The sequence below is a fragment of the Euprymna scolopes genome, chromosome 2 (genome assembly GCF_053919585.1).
Source record: "Euprymna scolopes isolate OS-2025 chromosome 2, ASM5391958v1, whole genome shotgun sequence".
NCBI classification, from domain to species: domain Eukaryota; kingdom Metazoa; phylum Mollusca; class Cephalopoda; order Sepiida; family Sepiolidae; genus Euprymna; species Euprymna scolopes.
In genome coordinates, this window is record NC_136483.1 from 3,429,210 (window position 1) to 3,449,940 (window position 20,731).

General features: G+C 30.2%; 1 protein-coding gene across 1 annotated transcript in view; it reads left to right on the plus strand.

Moving 5' to 3' along the window:
• The window catches only part of LOC145288272 (CD109 antigen-like), a gene marked incomplete at its 5' end in the record, with an annotated part of 117,373 nt that overhangs the window by 11,492 nt on the left and 85,150 nt on the right, over positions 1 to 20,731 (plus strand). Inside the window, 5 exon segments of the mRNA XM_080136312.1 lie at positions 3,364 to 3,415; positions 9,317 to 9,390; positions 11,945 to 11,984; positions 16,900 to 17,008; positions 18,596 to 18,689. Coding sequence (XP_079992438.1) covers positions 3,364 to 3,415; positions 9,317 to 9,390; positions 11,945 to 11,984; positions 16,900 to 17,008; positions 18,596 to 18,689 — 369 coding nt within the window.

Below are 20,731 nucleotides of genomic sequence, written 5' to 3' on the forward strand. Positions count from 1 at the left end.
GAAAATACTAGAAAATAGAAAAACTACTAAAAACTACTAAAAATAAAATAAAAACTACTAAAACTACTTAAAATAAAATAAAAAAGTACTAGAAAATAAAAACTACTAAAAGTAGTAAAAAAACTACCAGAAAAAACTACTTGATCAAATTATGTTGATTTTTGGAATATATCGTCTTCGTTTCGTGACAGACATATGCATCATAAAGACTTTTCTGTATTTTTTCTACTTTTAATTTTCATGCAAGTCTTACTAAACACTGGTAGATAACTTTAAGTTATCTGGTCTGCATGAAGTCCTCCTCATTTGGGGACTGGTTATTAATAATGTATACTTTGATGTAGTCGATTGGATTTGTATTAATATTAATTCTATGCAAAAAATATGAAAGGCTCCGAGCAAAACTAATTGTGTTGTTTTTAATTGCTATGACTACAAAGGAAAAGATGAGAAATAACATTGCTGATATTGACACAAAATGAAAAGCAATAGAAAGACGTTAAAACATTAATTATGAACATATTAAAAAGCATGTCAGAGTTCAATGTAGTTTGCTTGAAGCATTGGTTAGTGTGTATACAAAGGAAATTTATAGAATACAATCCAAAGCAGAGGTGTGACGGATAAACACCAACTGAAACAAAGTAAAACATGTAATGATGGAATAAGTTATGCAGACTCACCTTCATCAATACAATCTATATAATTATAAAACACAAATGACATTGTAACGAGGGATGTAACCCACTTTCCGGTTTATGACATCAGGTTGCGCATGCGCGCATAAACATTAACCCATAACAACGTAAAAAATAAACATAAATCGCTTCTTTTGCAGATTTTGACCTGCGCACTGAAATATTAACGTTATTATTTCGGAATTATTATTTAACATGGGAAGAGTGGGGGTGTTTTGCAACTATTCTTTATTACAATTATTAATCCGTTAAGAAACATAAGAACAATTGTAGTAAAGCCAAGACTATTACTATTACTACTCTCTATCTGTCCCTTTTCCTTCCTTCCTTCCTTCCTTTTTTTATTTTTTGTTTACATTTCTAGATACAAAATAATTGTGTGAGAACGGTGAATTTGTTATCACATTTACTTATCTGTTTCAATATTAGTTTTCTTGTATTTTCTTTTATTTATTAAGGTTTTATTTTTTTTTTCTGCTTCAGGTTTTATTAATTACTTTTTTTTTTAGATTCATAGTTTCTATAACTTGGTTGAAGGATTCCAATATGAGTTTTTCATTCTTATATTTCGTTGGCGTTCGATTCGTAGAAAAATCATGTTTAATTTTCGATTTTTGAACGATTATTCGGGAAAATAGGTAACTTTACACGAATAAGGAGGATTTTTTTTTTCATGCTTGAGTGATCCGTTCGTGATTTGTCATTTTAATATACTTTCATAGAAATGTTTCTGTTATGTCAAAAAAAACTATTTTCTTTACATCATAAGTTTCACACTCATACATGAATTCCATAGGTAATATAACATACTGACCCAACGGGTTACGGGTAGTCTAGTATATATTTATTATTTTATTTTATACATTTTGTTCTATGATATAACCCCCGCATGCACGTTTTAACTAAAGTCGATCGCTTATCTGAGGAAACAATATTTGCTGAACTATTATACAATACAGATTTCCATCTGACCATGCTCAGGCAAGTAGAAAAGAATTCAAATATAAAATACAAAAAAGAATACATATATTGATAATGGTGAATCTGTAACATAGAACATGTTTACACTCACGCTAATAGTTAGGGACCCAACACGTTGTAGACTCCATCGCAACGGAGACAAATATAAGGAAGGGAAAGAAATTTAAGTCATTGTTTCGAAAGTCGAAAGAAAGAATCTATATTCTTCATTCTCCGGTTATGCATGTCTTTTATGTAAGCGTGATCGAACGTGATCCTTTGTTTCTACACACGTTCTTCTTTTTATATCTTTTCCTTTTCTTCCTCACCGTAACGCCACTTGAGACACGACTCTCGGCATTTGCATACAGCTGCCATACGCACGTCCACGCTGTGTTACAAATCTTTCCCGCTTATTCCACAATTATATGCCTTAATTTGATTCAGTTTGTGTTTATCCGTTACATCTCTGCATTGGAGTGACTTCTATAAATTTTCTTTACAAAAAATGTGTAATGCACTAAAATGTATGGCAAACTTCCTAATACGCAGCCATAAATAAACACAAATTTACTAAACTGCCCATCTGTGGAACACAATAGCATGAGACTGCTTCCATGGTCGTTTCCAAGTCCAATGTAAACAAGTTTTTTTGTTTTGTTTTTTTTATTACATTTTCACCCCAAACAAGGCACGTTGCCACTTTGGTGTAGGGGGCTACTATCAGGGGCAACAACTACTGGGGTACTATGTAGGGATTTGGGCAGCAAGATGTCGGTTCACATTGCACTTGAACTTCTGCACGTCAGTAGAGTTGAGGAAGCAGGGACCTGGATTGGAATTCCAAAGTCTAGCAGTTCTGGGGAAAAAACTACTGGAGTAGAAAGATCTTTTACATCTAGGGATTTCTACAGTGTGGGGGTGGGATTTTGCAGCCTGTCGGGTCTGTCGAGGGTGTTCACATCGTGGGGGCACAAGTGCTTGCAGTTCGTCAGAGCATTCACCATTAAAATACTTGTAGAACAAGCAGAGGGATGCAACGTTTCGTCGATGAAACAGAAGCTGAAGCTAAGATGACAGTTCAGGGCCTATCAGATTTGCGACTCTCTTTTGAACCTTGTCAAGGAGCGAGAGACTAGTAGCCGATGCACCAGCCCAAATATGACAGCATATATATGCCCATCACAACATTCTCACAGGACATCTGAGAAACTCATTAGCCTTTATCTTCCAGTGACCTTTAAGTCTTAATAAATGGTGACCACCCTTGCAAAAAGAAAATAACAAAGCATAAAAAAACACAACTGTTTCATTCTTAAATCTTTTTGTTTCCAAAATTATCAAAATTAGCAAACAAAATTATCAAAATTAACAAAATTATCAAAATTAACAAAATTATCAAAATTAACAAAATTATCAAAATTAACAAAATTATCAAAATTATCAAAATTAACAAAATTATAAAAATTATCAAAATTAACAAAATTATCAAAATTAAAAAAATTATCAAAATTATAAAAATTAACAAAATTATCAAAATTATCAAAATTATCAAAATTATCAAAATTAACAGAATTATCAAAATTATCAAAATTATCAAAATTAACAAAATTATCAAAATTATCAAAATTAGACAAAAGTGATTATAATAAGCGAATTTTACTGAATTTGTTTTTCTAATATTATCAATGTTGTTTCTTTTCAGAATCCAAAACGCACTATTATGGCTCACTGGACCAATATGGAAAACAAAACAGGTGCGTCGTTGTTTATTATTATTAGTATTATTATTATTATTATTATTATTATTATTATTATTATTATTTCACTCACTAGCAGTTCTCACACAGGTCACCATCACTGATAAAAACCGCTGATGTTCCCTGGAGTCTGGGCGACAACAACTCTTCCCAGATATCCAGTAATCGCCATCTGTTTTGAAAACCTTTTCAAAATAAATTTGCGTTATCGCAACAGTCGCTTGTTGTTGATTTCTGACAATGACAATTGGTTTTCACTGTAATTTGGGTGGCCTCCCAACGTTCCAGTTCCCTCTGCACCTGTCAAGTGATGGACTGATAAATGCTTTCAGTCCTCCTTGACCCTTCCACTATTTGATGTGCCAGCTGATTATTATTATTATTATTATTATTATTATTATTATTATTATTATTCATGAATCCGTGCAATGCTGTAGATGATGAAGATTGCTGAAAATGTTGCAAGGCTACTGGCTCAATGAAAAACTGTTCTGTCAGTGAACACTGAGATGCTTTTGAGGAGGTTGGCATCCAAGGAAATTCATTATCTCTTTTTTGTAATGGGGATGGTGCCACTGAGAATCTTTTTGTAAAGAAAGAAGCTGAAAAATGTTTTTGAGTCTGGTGGTCGGCACCTCGAACATCTGTTGTTCATCGATGATTTTGAAGGTATTTGGTCGGAATGAAAAGGAAATAGAGACACTGGCGTAGCTTGTTGGAACTCTGAAGACATCGGGATAGAATTTGGGATTAGTATGTGTGCAGTGTTGGTGAGGAAATGGGGAGTAAAGGTGCATTCGAATGGAATTATTGTTGACTAATGAAGAAGTTCTGAAAGAAATAGAAGCAGGGTATAAGTATTTGGGCACGTTGGAGGGTGTAGGCATTATGAATAACATACATCATAAGAAGTATCTTAGAATTGTGAAGCTAATTTGCAAAATCAAAATTGCATGGAGGAAATTTGAATGCATCGGTTGTCAGTGTTTTGAAGTACAATGCGTGAATTTTGAAATGGTCTGAAAAGGAGTTGCATAACATGGGTATCAAGACAAGGAAATTTTTTGAAATGATTAGTATATTTAAATGATTAGTATATTTAAATGATTAGTATATTTAAATGATTAGTATATTAAAATGATTAATATATTTAAATGATTAATATATTTAAATGATTAATATATTTAAATGATGATTATATTTAAATGATTAGTATATTAGAAAGATTAGTATATTTAAATGATTAATATATTTAAATGATGATTATATTAAAATGATTAGTATATTAAAATGATTAGTATATTTAAATGATTAGTAAATTTAAATGATTAGTATATTTAAATGATTAGTATATTTAAATGATTAGTATATTTAAATGATTAATATATTTAAATGATTAATATATTTAAATGATGAATATATTTAAATGATGATTATATTTAAATGATTAGTATATTAAAATGATTAGTATATTTAAATGATTAATATATTTAAATGATTAATATATTTAAATGATGATTATATTTAAATGATTAGTATATTAGAATGATTAGTATATTTAAATGATTAATATATTTAAATGATGATTATATTAAAATGATTAGTATATTAAAATGATTAGTATATTTAAATGATTAGTAAATTTAAATGATTAGTATATTTAAATGATTAGTATATTTAAATGATTAGTATATTAAAATGATTAGTATATTTAAATGATTAGTATATTTAAATGATTAATATATTTAAATGATTAGTATATTTAAATGATTAGTATATTAGAATGATTAGTATATTTAAATGATTAGTATATTTAAATGATTAATATATTTAAATGATTGGTATATTTAAATGATTAGTATATTTAAATGATTAATATATTTAAATGATGATTATATTTAAATGATTAGTATATTAGAATGATTAGTATATTTAAATGATTAATATATTTAAATGATTAATATATTTAAATGATTAGTATATTTAAATGATTAATATATTTAAATGATTGGTATATTTAAATGATTAGTATATTTAAATGATTAATATATTTAAATGATTAGTATATTAAAATGATTAGTATATTAAAATGATTAGTATATTTAAATGATTAGTAAATTTAAATGATTAGTATATTTAAATGATTAGTATATTTAAATGATTAGTATATTTAAATGATTAATATATTTAAATGATTAATATATTTAAATGATTAGTATATTTAAATGATTAGTATATTTAAATGATTAGTAAATTTAAATGATTAGTATATTTAAATGATTAATATATTTAAATGATTAGTATCTTTAAATGATTAATATATTTAAATGATTAATATAATTAAATGAGTAATATATTTAAATGATTAGTATATTTAAATGATTAATATATTTAAATGATTAATATATTTAAATGATTAGTATATTTAAATGATTAGTATATTTAAATGATTAATATATTTAAATTATTAATATATTTAAATTATTAATATATTTGAATGATTAGTATATTTAAATGATTAATATATTTAAATGATTAATATATTTAAATGATGATTATATTAAAATGATTAGTATATTAAAATGATTAGTATATTTAAATGATTAGTATATTTAAATGATTAGTATATTTAAATTATTAATATATTTAAATTATTAATATATTTGAATGATTAATATATTTAAATGATTAATATATTTAAATGATTAGTATATTTAAATGATTAGTATATTTAAATGATTAATATATTTAAATGATTAATATATTTAAATGATTAATATATTTAAATGATTAGTATATTTAAATGATTAGTATATTTAAATGATTAGTAAATTTAAATGATTAGTATATTTAAATGATTAATATATTTAAATGATTAATATATTTAAATGATTAATATAATTAAATGAGTAATATATTTAAATGATTAGTATATTTAAATGATTAATATATTTAAATGATTAATATATTTAAATGATTAGTATATTTAAATGATTAGTATATTTAAATGATTAATATATTTAAATTATTAATATATTTAAATTATTAATATATTTGAATGATTAGTATATTTAAATGATTAGTATATTTAAATGATTAATATATTTAAATGATGATTATATTAAAATGATTAGTATATTAAAATGATTAGTATATTTAAATGATTAGTATATTTAAATGATTAGTATATTTAAATTATTAATATATTTAAATTATTAATATATTTGAATGATTAATATATTTAAATGATTAATATATTTAAATGATTAGTATATTTAAATGATTAGTATATTTAAATGATTAATATATTTAAATGATTAATATATTTAAATGATTAATATATTTAAATGATTAGTATATTTAAATGATTAATATATTTAAATGATTAATATATTTAAATGATTAGTATATTTAAATGATTAGTATATTTAAATGATTAGTATATTTAAATGATTAATATATTTAAATGATTAGTATATTTAAATTATTAGTATATTTAAATGATTAGTATATTTAAATGATTAATATATTTAAATGATTAATATATTTAAATTATTAATATATTTAAATTATTAGTATATTTAAATGATTAGTATATTTAAATGATTAGTATATTTAAATGATTAGTATATTTAAATGATTAGTATATTTAAATGATTAGTATATTTAAATGATTAATATATTTTAATGATAAGTATATTTAAATTATTAGTATATTTAAATGATTAATATATTTAAATGATTAATATATTTAAATTATTAGTATATTTAAATGATTAATATATTTAAATGATTAATATATTTAAATGATTAATATATTTAAATGATTAATATATTTAAATTATTAGTATATTTAAATGATTAGTATATTTAAATGATTAATATATTTAAATTATTAGTATATTTAAATGATTAGTATATTTAAATGATTAGTATATTTAAATTATTAATATATTTAAATGATTAGTATATTTAAATGATTAGTATATTTAAATGATTAGTATATTTAAATTATTAGTATATTTAAATGATTAATATATTTAAATGATTAGTATATTTAAATGATTAATATATTTAAATGATTAATATATTTAAATTATTAGTATATTTAAATGATTAGTATATTTAAGTGATTAGTATATTCCATATTTGAAGGTGCAAAGGCAGGTTGTATCAAAAGAGGAAAAACGATGAGAAAGGATCGATGTGTTTGAAAGATTGTTTTAGAACTTAAGTGGTGTCATTGAAGAAGTATATGACTAGAAGTGAAAAGTGGATGTACAAGGTCGTGGCCAATGAAGTTGAAGCTTTTTGCAAGTTCAGGTGAAGTGTGCTGGGAAGTGGTTTCAGGGGATACATGAGTATGTGAAAAAAAAAGAGTGAGGAGGTATTATAGGACAAATACGTCATAGCAGCCAATCGTCCGGACTCTGTAGTTATTGACAAGGTCTCAAAGAAGTGACAAACTTAGACTTTTCAGTGCTTTGGGACAAAAATATGATTGAGGAGAACGAAAAATGTTGCAATTACGTTTTGTTGGCTTTGTAGGTAAGGTGTATGCATGGAATTAAAACCCAAGTAGGTGGTAATAGGTGCATTTGGTGTAGTAACAAGTCGTTTGGAGGGACAATTGAAAAATTAGGAATCCTGATGTGTTGGGCAGTTTCCAACCTTTTCTATTATTGATATCTTTAGAAAAACCCTTGATTTTTTTTAAGTTTGGAGTTGAGATTGAAGGGAATATCCTCTGAGAATGAATTCCATCTCTTTTTAGGGAATCGTTATAAAACGAAATCAGAATTATTATTGTCTACTCACTAAAATTTCTCATGCAGGCCATTATCAGGTTTTTGTTTTACAGACAATAACGTGTGGTGTTACCTGAAATCCAAGTTACAACAAGCCTCCCCAGATTTTCAGTGTTCTCCACCTCTTTTGTTATCCATTGCAAATAACTTTATATTATCACAATAGCCGCTTACCATTGATTTCTTGCTGATAATGGCCGTTGCTATTTCTTGGGGATTTGGGTGGCAAGGTCCCACTTGTTCTCCTCATTCTTCCAGTGAAGGTCTAGTTAGACACCCCCTCTCTGCTTTGACCCCTAACGATCATTTGGTGTAGCACCAACCAAAGCTGAAACCACCATTTTTAGGAACCGCAGTAAACATTTTTGCATTTATACTACTCTTGGTCCCATTTTTGTTTAAAATTCAATTGTTTTCCAATTAATGTGAGATTTTCCTTTAGGTTTGCTCAGTCACGAAATTTATATAAGAATTTGTGCTGTTTTTTGTTTTTTTTTTGTTGCAGTTTTTATTTATATATTTGGATTCTTCAGACTACTGTTCTCATCTTGAGTGTTATTTTAACCACGTTTCAGTCGATGTAACCTCCGATCTTCTTCAGGTGTATCTTGTCGATCTCAAGAATCTACACAGAAATTCGAACAGAACCCTTTATTTAATCTATGCGGAAGTCCTAAGTAATTCACAATTTTATTTTGGGTGTCGTCTGCACAGAATTATTAAACTTTACATCTCCAGAAGGGTGTAACTTTTACAACTGGATTTTATCAAGTACCAGATCCACTGCGCCATTGGTCCTTGTACAAGAAAAATTAACATAACTATAAAACTCACGATGAGGACAGTAGTCCGAAAATTCCAAGTAATCTAAAAAATTCAGAACTCTAATTTCGATATGTAACCTCTATTTTATTCTCGTGCATTTGTTGAACCATGAAATATTTATGTCGAACTCGAATCTACAAAGCATGAAAAAATCGAAATTACTTCCCTTTAATATATTTTTTTAATTTACTTCAAACAGCTGCATTTTTTATCTGAGTTTACATTTTAAATATTGTTATTTTCTTTTGTTTTGTTTATAATTCAGGAGTTATTTCCCTCGAATATGAATTATCTGATAAACCAGTGTTTGGAACGTGGACTATCGAAATGGATCAAGAGGTGAGATATTTTCTGCTTTTTTTCTTCTTCTTCTACCCCCACCCCCATCGAATGTGTCTTCCTTTTCTGGTGAACAATATAAATGGTTTAAAGCAATATAAATGGTTTAAAGCTATATAAATATCTCACTACTGATGCAATTCTCTACCTATATAAGAGCTAGGTACGTCCAAGGATGGAGTACTGTTGCCACATCTGGGCAGGAGCTGCTAGAAAACTTTATCTTGCCTTGACAAAGTTCAAGATAGACTTCGTAGCCTCGTGGGGGATGCTCTTTTCTCTTACCAGCAACCTCGTACCCACAGAAGAAACTTTGCGAGCCTGTCCCTGCTTTATCGTTATTTTTATGGAAAGTGCTCGTCTGAGCTCCAATCTATAGTCCCCCCCTCGCCAAACTTTCACAAGAAACACTCATCTAACTGAAACCACTATCAATAATTTCCCCCACTCTTTATCCGTGCCTAAGTCTAAACGTAGATTCTATGAACAAAGCTTTTTTCTTAGAACTGCACGCCTATGGAAATCTGTTCCGTTTGCCCACTTTCCGGCTTACTATAATATGGTTGTCTTCAAGTCCAACGTAAACAAGTTCTTGATGAGCCGCCCCCTTAAGTAATCCAATTTACCAAATTTCCACTACTAACAATTACTACGTCACTGTCCCATTGACCACTGTACACTTATTAACCCTTATCCTCGAGTGGCCTCTGGGCCTTGATAAGTGGTGATTCCTTTGTAAAAAAAAAAAAAAATATGACTTAAAACCATGATTCTCAAAATGGCCAAATTTTCATTTTTGAAAGATGAGATTTCAGGTAGGATGTTCTTTGTCGTGGCAATCGCAATCGTTCATTGCGAAGTTGTAGCTGTTAGAGGAAAGAGACTTTGAATAAAAATGGATACCGGAAACAATATATATATAATTAAAATTAACTTTAGTAGAATCTTAATAAATGCAACTCACGATTGCATAAAAATGTTTTATTATCAGAACAAAATAGATGAAAAAAGCTGTAAAACAAACACTGGGATGCAACATTCTGACAATAGAGCAGAGGTTGGAACAATAGTCCGGGATTTGAGACTCTTTTTTGGACCCTGTCCAAGATTGAGAGACTAGTGCTAGTTCACCAGCTCAAACGGGGCAACAATACTCCATGCATAGGCAGATGGTGATATAGAATGCTCCCTGGTGTGAGTCGTTTTCTATCATGATAAAGGAAGCCTACCTTCTCTGCAGCAGCCTTGGCAATGTTCTCAGTGTATTTATCCCAATTCATGTTGTCTGTGAATGTTAAGCAGAGGTTTGTGGAAGATGAGATCCCAGGTAGGATGTTATTTGTCATAGCACATAGAAGAAAAACGTTGATGCAAAGGAGGTGGGCATGTAAAGTGAAGGCGAGAATGGGTCGGTTTTGGCGAGTGTGCGGTCAGATGAGAAACGCTTCAGATTAGATGGAAATATGGTAACGAGAGACTTTTTAAGTCGTGTCGAGACGAGAGAGTTACGGTAATGAATGCTTTTGTTAAAAAAGAAAAATGCCGACCCGGATATTATTTGTTCCGGTTTGTTTTTGCTTGTGACGTCACATTACTATCTTTATAAAATTGTTAACTGTTCGATGTGTCAAGTGTAAGTGCCTGTTGCTTACTTTAGTAAACAAAAAAAAAACGGTTTTTGTTTTTTGCTGTTATTAAATGAATACTTTTTCTTTCTGAGTTAAAATCATTTACAAATTAACAAAAGTCGATTGTGTAACTCTTTAATAACTAGGCTGTGTGTATCGAAAAATCATTGACAAAAGCATTTGCCTGACTAAATGCAAAAAATAAAATAATTATCAAATGTACTAAAAGGTCATTTGAATAAAAATTATAGACCTTATACCAGGCACCTGCATGAAAAGAAACAACAAACTTGATCAATTGTCAAAAAGAAAATAAGTTATGATATCTGAAAAGTCATTTTCGGTAAAAGATTACATCGGTATAATCAAGTCGAACCAAAGTCAGACAAATTCAATGAAATGACAATGGCCGAATAAAATGCCCTTGTGGCTATAGTGACGATGCTGTCCCAAGGGCGTTTCAGATGATTACAAATGGTTATATAATAACAACTGAGAAGTTGGTTGACGATTTGTGCCTGACAAAAATCAATCCGTCGAGTTTCCGTGCATGCTTCTCCCTCCTAGCAATCAACCATCCATCGACGACGATAAAGATATATTTTTACTTATAGTTTCATATATTAGTGTTTCGGCAGTGTTTTAAACACATCAGAAATACAACATAACTTGAATTCTCTTTATCCAAGAGTCTCTATGTCTGTCACACTCTTCTCCTTCCTGACCAATAGCGAACCTGCTAAATAATCTTTGTTTACGTCATTCAAAGTTAGCTCTGCCATAAATGTCTATGGCCTGATTTCCAATCTTGGCATTATTTTTCTATTTGCCATTCTCATTTTATGTTTCATCTTTAGATTTTAATGTTTTAATATAGTTTTCGTTTCATAATTGTATTATTGTATACTTATTTACTATTTTTTTAGAACAAAAAAGAACGACATCAGTTCAAAGTGAGAGAATATGGTGAGTATAAAAGAAAAACATTATTATTTAAAAAAATATATTTTTTATTACTCGGTAGGAGTAGTCACGCAGGCCATCAAAGATTTCTCTTTATGAACAATTTATGGTGTTCTCTGGAGTTTGAGTGACAACAAGTCTCCCCAGATTCCCAGTACTTTCCACCTCTTTCGATAACCTTTGCAGATGAATTTGTATTATCACAACAGCCGCTTACCATTTATTTCTCCTGGCAGTGACCATTCGACTTCACTGGAATTTGGGTTCTTAGAACTGCACGCCAGTGGAACACTCTGCCGCTTGCCTGTTTCCCACCTGACTACAACTTGGACGTCTTCAAGTCCAACATAAACAAACTCCTGACAAACCGCCCCCTTAAGTAAGTCACTCTATCAAAACCCCCAATACTAATGATTACTACAATACTATCTGATTGATTACTGTACACGCAATAACCCTTATCCCTGAGTGGCCTTCGGGCCTTGATAAGTGGTGACCCCCATATAAAAAAAAATCCTCAAAGTCCTAGTCCTCTTTGCACTCATCCAGCAGAGTTCTGGCTAGTGCTTCACTCCTCAGTCTTTCCATCCTTCTTGAACATCCTCACTTATAAGGGGGGGGGGCAGAAGACAGGATCTCGGGGGGGGGGGAGTAAAATTACAATTATACAGTTTCAGTTTTCATGATTCCATGTGATGTTTCTTTGTATTTTTCATCTGTAACAGTTCCTGTATGTCCGGCTTGTTCCTGTACCTCATGCGTGTTAGTCTCCACATTTAAGAGTTTTTCTGAATATTTCAACCGTTTTCATTCTTGTTATCTGTTGTATCTTATCAGCCATTTTTCTGATTCCAATCTCTTCCATTCTTTTTTCAAAGAATTTCAGTATTGTTCTTAGAGCTTCTACTATTAGTGATGTTATCTTGACTTTCTTCATTTTCCATAATCCTTCGAGTCCTCTGACCAATTCCATGTATTGCTCCGCTTCTGTCTCTTTGATCTTCACTGTTATCTATTGGAACGGAAAAATCTGGCAAAACTTTTCCTTCTTATTAACAATTGTAACAGTTGGTCTTCTTGCTTAGATGGGTTTATCTGTTTGTATATTTATATCCCATACGATTCTGTGGCATACTGCTGCCGTTTTGTGCTTGTACTATTGGTCTGGATGTTCAAGATGAAGTTGTCTGCATAATTCCCAGTGTACTGTCTTCCCCACTTGATCGTGTCTATTTTTATATTCTTTTTGGGCTAGTTTGCTGCATTCTCTTATTATGTGGTTTATTGTTTCGTCTATTTGTCCATAGAGTCTGCATTTTCTGTTTTCTTTTGTCTTGTCGATTCTTGCTTTGATGTGGTTAGTTCTAATTGCGTTATTTTGTGTGGCTATTATTAGAGGTTCAGTTTCTCTGTTTAGGTTTCGTTTTTGTCGCCATGTCAAAGTGTTTTTATTAGTCTCATCTTATGTGTAATCACATCAAACTGGACTCTTGTCAGCATTCAACTGCCATTATAATCTCCGATCCATTCAGTCCAGTTCTACAAACTCAACTCGCCGCCATCTTGTTTTCAGGTTTTTTATTACGTCATTTTGGCGTGTAGATTTTGATATGAAAATTACTGCATATCAAACTACATTATGTTATCCTTAAGAATCGTTCGTTATTTCTCTTCCAATTTTTCTTTTCTTGTCTTATTCCCCACATGTAATTTTTCGGGGGGTTTTTTAGTGTCTCTTGCTGCAGGAATTATTCTTTAGATGTTCTGCATTATGTATTTGTCTAATCCATTTTTTGTGCTACTTACACAGTCTTCTATACAAACCAGCCCTTTTCCTCCGTCTTTCCTTTTCACACAGTTGGTTAGTATCATCCTTTGGGTGTAGTGCATTGTGTATAGTTATGTTTCCTGGTCTTCTAGTCGAGATACCTCAGTTCTTTTTTTTTTGGTCCAACCTATAAACGGTCCAGAATATCTTACTAATGACACTGCCCATGTATTTATACCTTTAATTAGGTTTCTACTATATAGTTTAGTTTTGAGGAGTTTTCTTATTTGTTTGGGTTTTTTTTAGGTATTCTTTCCCTATTTTTTTATATTTCTATTTGCTTCCAGCACTCCCAAGTATTTGTAGAATTTATCAGATTTATAATCATGCCTGGTATTTTGTACATTCTCAGGCATTCTTGTGGAATCCTGTCATACACTTTCTTGTAGTCTATGGCTAAATTCTTTTTTCGATTTTTCACCTCATTCAAGATTCTTTAGTCTACGTATAATAGGTCATATGTTTCTCTTTTTCCTTTCTGGCATCCTTTCTGTTCCTCGGGGAGTCGTTCACAATTATGAAAGGACTGATAAATTTGTTCTATCAGTTGTGCTGTTAGCATTTTCCACATTGTAGGTAAACATGTTATTGGTCTATAGTTACTGGGGAGGTGTTCTTTTTCTGCGTCTTTTTGCAACCATAGTGGCATTACCTTTAATCATCCATTCTGGCACGTCTGCTTTATAGATACATTTTTTTAGGTTCTGAATTAATCTTTTATGTAGTGTTGGGATTTTTGGAACCAGTAATTGTTATCATTATTGTTATTGATATTCTCTGAAGTGTGCATGACAACAAGTCTTCGCAGATATCTAGAGTTCCCCCCCCCCTTTTTCTATAACCTTTGAAAATGACATTGTATTATCATAATAATTGCTTACCATTGATTTCTCGCTATTCTTAATTGGAATTTGGGTGATGATCCGTAAGGTTCCAGTAACCTTCTCACTCAATCCTGCATGGATAGAATTGGTGCTTTTCTTTCTGCATCTTCTTTTTTTTGGAAGAGGGGTGGCACATTTTATAACATTTCTTGTAGTTTCAGTTTTTTTTTTTTTGTTTCATGTGGTTTGTTTGTATCTGTAGTTTATGAGGGTTATTGGATTTTAATTAATTATAAGATGAAACTCTAATGATTTAAACTCGATAGATAACGACAAACTTCCACCCATTAATATGGGAGGGGAGATTATCATCAAAAGTGTCCTGAATTGTTAACTTAGCACCAGACTTAATACTTAGATATAAATAAGTCACTTGTCCCCATTCCCCTCCCCCCCCCGTTTTTTTTGTTTGTTTTTTTTTTAAATGGAGAGTAGATAATACAGTGGATGTGTTATCGGCAGCTCCAGTAACTCTCGCTTCTCCTATTTTGTCATTCAGTCCTCATTCAACGAGTGACTTTTCTGACAAAGGGTGAAGAAAAAGCTGCTTAAAGGTCGGTAGTACTTGGTGACCAGTAGTCTGAGATGTCGGAAATTTTTCTGTCTCTGTCTGTCCTTGTGGCCATGGGTTTTTCTTAAATTATTTGGTGTTTTCGTCATTACTGCCCACTGTATAGTCCCCATCTATCCCATTGATTCGAATGTCTTCTGGTCTTTTTGCCAGTTTTGTTTTTTCAGAACTGTTCCTAGTGCTCGTACAATTATTGGTATTATACTGCCGTTTTTCATGTTCCATATTTCTTTGTGTTCTTTAGCAAGTTGCGAGTATCTGCTTCGTTTTTACGCCTCTTGTATCTTTATCTTATGGTCTATCTACCAGGATGACAAAATCTAGAATTTATTAGTTTCTTTTCTTTTTTGTTAACTATTATGATGTCCGGTCTCCTTGCTTAATAAGTTTATCTGTTAGTGTTTCCTTGACCAACAGGATTTTGTGGTTTCCGTTTCCAGTACTGTCTCTGGTTTGTGCCTACACCATTTGCTTGCATGTGCAAAATGCAGATTTCTCAGTTTACTAATTTCCCTACGCAGTTTTGTCTTTTCTTGTATTTATTTTAGGCTAGTTTGCTGCATTCAGTTATTATATGGTTTACCGTTTTGTGTCTTTGTACACAGTGTACATTTATAATTTTCTTGGGTTTTACGTTTAATGTAGTTAGTTTGAATCGCGTTGTTCTATGCTGTTGTTAGTAGTGAAAGAAATAGACAAGACCAATGGGAATGAATTAAAAATAAGATCTGAGTACATAACAATATCAAAAACAAAGATGGCCACCTGTCCTACGTCAACAGTCTATAGTATTGGATGTTCTCATCCAAATAATGTTGTATAAATCCAAAAGGAGGTAATCCTGTTTTGGCTTAATCTAAACATGTAAGGGAGATAACGAAATAGACTTAATAGTAGCGATTCCTTTTCTCTGTTCAAGTGTCCTTTTCTTAACCATGTGCATATGTTTTCATGTAAATAAATTCAATGTTTACTCATTTATTTATGCCAAAACCAAACAATGCAATATTAGACAAAAACCTTAATCTTACATTGCCATATTTTATACAACTTGAGTTCAGTTCATTTTCGTGTTTTGCATTCAGATTTCTTTGTGCAAAATATGTTCAAAAGAAAAATGTTTGAATAAATTTGAGTAACTTCTCTCCCTGAGTGTTGGATGTAGATTTCGAGTGATTGCTTCCAGTATGTGTGACAAAGCTTGAATAAATTTTCAATGTTAGTGTTATGGCAATGTTAATCTCAAATATCTCATTGCCAATGGTATAACAATGGTATAACAATGGTATAACAATGGTATAACAATGTAAGTTTTGAATCACTCGTCATCAATGTTGTCGTTTTGCTGATAATAACAAAACAAAACAGTTTCATATTTAACAAAACGTACAGCAGCAAAATGGTGCTACAGAAGTACATGTCATAATTTTGGGACAATAACGGCCACTAATCGCTTCCCAGAAGGTTTTAGATATAACTGTATCTATTGTTTGGTAAGTCCATGAATTTACCCGATAACATTCCGAAATAAGACAAATATTTATTATAAACAAAGCAAAAAAGTATAGAATTTGATGTAATAATTTCAATGCAGTAGTTGATCGTATTCTTTCTTTCCGTTTTTACTTTTTAAAGTTCTGCCAAACTACAAAGTCACAGTGGAAAGTGAGAAAACACTCGCCTCCTTGGGTCACGGATATCTGTTCATTTATGAGGACGTCATCAAAGTGAATGTTACAGCAAAGTAAGTTGAATTTATTTGCTTTTATTGTAGTCCTATGAGGTTTGAATTGTACTTGATTAGAAATCAATTACTATGTAAGGGAGGTAACACGATACATTCGTTTGTCTGTAAATAAGATGACGTTGAATCCAATAGCTTTAACCCTTTATGACCTGGTTGAACTAATTCGTTCAGTCGTAAATAAATGAACATAACATCATAAATAAAGTGGGAATTGATATCAGTTAAGTACCTGGGTAGATGCCAGATACCTCTAGATTGCAACTGTCCATTACATTCAGTATGTTGTTTTCTGTCTCAGAGAGTGGAGGATTTCGTTATAAACACTTTTTCTAATGCAAAAATTCTCAGTGGTTGTTTAATTATTGAACTTCATAATTTTTCCAGTTTAAAGACAATCATAATATCATTGCTCTTTAAACTGAAATTAGCAATAAATATTTTTTAATTATTTACAGGTCATAAAGGGTTAATTGTTCTGAATTAGAAAATCAATTACGATGTAAAGGAGACAACTGGATATCTTCATTTGACTGTAAATAAGATAAATCATCCAACTTGCATGGAAAAATAGAAAATTTAAGGGTGTGAACATCTTTCTTTGTAAACCTCAATCAGTAAACATTAAAGATTGTGGGCAGAGCTAAATATGAGAAAAAATTCTCTATAAGCATTAAAAAATTGTTTATGTTGTTGTTTAATATGTTTAATATTAAATGAGGAGCGATTTATAGTTAAAATTCATTTAGTATTACGCATGTAAACTTGAGAAAAACAATATCTCAACATTATGCAAATAAGTGCAGCCAAAACAAAATGGCGACCGAGATTGACTTTATGTTGTGTAATTTCGTTCATTCATTTCCTTCAATCTAGATATCCCTAGATGCCGAAAAACCTTCAACTCTAATCGTTTCTTCCCTCGAACTGCTGCACTCTGGAATACATTCTTTGTTTCCTGCTTCCCTGACTGTACGAACATGCATAAATTTAAATGTAATTCGAACAGATATCTCGCTGCTCAACTCCCTACATTGTGTGCTTATAGGCATGCTTCCAAGTAGTAGTCGTTATGTATGTGTTAATATACCATGTTTGAGGTGAATGTGACTGTAATACACATTCTACTCTGGTCTGAATTTTTGAGATGATGGCTAATTATTTCTATTACGTGCATTGATCGGACTATTGTTCTCATCTTACATATTATTTGCGCAACGTTTCAATCGGTTTGACCTTTGACCGTCGACAGCCTTTAAATTTCGGTGATGGAAGGGAGATAATCCTCTGTCTGTCTTTATTAGAGTTGCTTCTCCTTTGTCAACCAATTTGTTTCACACATACGAAACCACAGCCATAAAACAAAGAACAACTCCAAGAATATGAAAATATTTATCGAGTCAGTAATTTTTCTTTCTTTTCCAAGATAACAACCAACATGCCTGAAGACGGTCGAAGGCCAAACCAACCGAAACATTGCACAAATAACAATCAAGATGAGAACAATGGTCCGATCAAAACAACTAATATACGTATCCTACTTTCTTCATAATTACGATGGTCTAACTCAACTTGTTGCATTTTCAGGTATACTTTTGGAAAATCAGTTCGTGGAGATCTTGTCCTGAATGCCACCATTGGCGACAGCGATGATGCACTGCGACTCACTTTTGAGCAAAAGGTAAATCATATGCTCAATCTGTTATACAAGGTGCCTTCAATAAGTTTCAAGACTTTTTTGTATGGACACTTTTATTGGTAGTACACACATAAAACTCTAGTTACCTTCAAAGTAATCTTCTCCGGCTGCAATTTTTATCATATATCATTTCTTATTATATATTATTTTTATCATATATTATTTTTTATTATATATTATTTTCATTATATATTTTTTATATATTATTTTATTATATATTATTTTTTATCATATATTTTATCATATATTATTTTTTATTATATATTATTTTTATTATATAATTTTTATATATTATTTTATTATATATTATTTTTATCATATATTTTATCATATATTATTTTTTATTATATATTATTTTTATTATCTATTTTTTATATATTATTTTATCATATATTATTTTTTATTATATATTATTTTCATTATATATTTTTTATATATTATTTTATCATATATTATTTTTTATTATATATTTTATCATATATTATTTTTTATTATATATTATTTTTATTATCTATTTTTTATATATTATTTTATTATATATTATTTTTATCATATATTTTATCATATATTATTTTTTTATTATATATTATTTTCATTATATAATTTTTATATATTATTTTATCATATATTATTTTTTATCATATATTTTATCATATATTATTTTTATTATATATTATTTTCATTATATAATTTTTATATATTATTTTATTATATATTATTTTTTATTATATATTATTTTTATTATCTATTTTTTATATATTATTTTTTTATTATATATTTTTTATATATATATAACTTATGTGAAACCAAATAAAACTAAAACATGTAGTAAAATCTTAAAACATTATTATTTGTAGTAGTAGTAGTAGTAGTAGTAGTAGTAGTAGTAGTAGTAGTAGTAGTAGTTAGACAAATCAAATTACTTACTACCAACAACCGGTGATGTTCCCTGGAATCTGGGTGAAAACAAGTTTCCCTAGATTTTCAATACTTTCCATCTCTTTCCATAACCTTTGCAAATGAGTTTGCATTATTGCAACAGCCATTGCCATTGATTTCTCACTGGCAACAAGTATTGGTCTTCACTGAAATTTGGGCACCAACAGATTTCTCAGTTCCAGTCCTCTTTGTACTCATTCAGTGGAGGTCTGGTTAGTGTTTTCCCTCTGATATGTCCTGCAAAAGGGATATATTCACTTGAAATATCTGAGTGGGCTTTGCTACATTGATGATATAGCAAGTTGCATTACTGAACAAATGTTTGTAGTCGAAGCTGATATTCTTAGCATAAAGCTTTGATGTCTCTCCCAAATAGCTCTATCAGTCGATTTCTATGGCTTAACCGGCCAATCATATTCTTGTAAAAAAGATAATCCTGGATATACTCATGATCATCAAATCTTTCATCCATCTTGATATTTTATGACTATTTGATGTGGTGCCATGCTATGCCGACACCTTTTATTATGTACTCGCTAGGAGTAGTTACACAGGTCATCATCAAAAATTTTTCTTTGAGAACAACTTGTGGTGTTCTCTAGAGTCTGAGTGACAACACTTCACCCCAGATTTCCAGTACTATCCACCTCTTTTGATAACTTTTGTAGATGAATTTACGTTATCGCAACATCCGCTTGCCGTTCGCAGCAAATAGTGGAATTTGGATGGCAATAAGCTTCCTCAAGGGGCCAGTCCTCTTTGCACTCATCCAGCGATGGTCTGGCTAGTGCTTTCTCTCATCAGGCTTTCCATTCTCATTGACCTTCCCTACTTATTTGGTGTGGCGCCAGGTTATGGCGATACACGAATAAAATAAAATTGTTTAAAAAAGACCACCGGGGGGCGGGGGGAAGTAATTGACAATTATACAGTTGCAGTTTTCATGATTCCATGTGATGTTTCTTTGTGTATGTCCAGTTTGTGCCTGCAACTCACGTGTGTTAGTTTCTGCATGACAAAAGGTTTCCTTAATATTTCAACCGTTTTCATTATTGTTATAAGTTGCATTTTCTCAGCCATCGCTC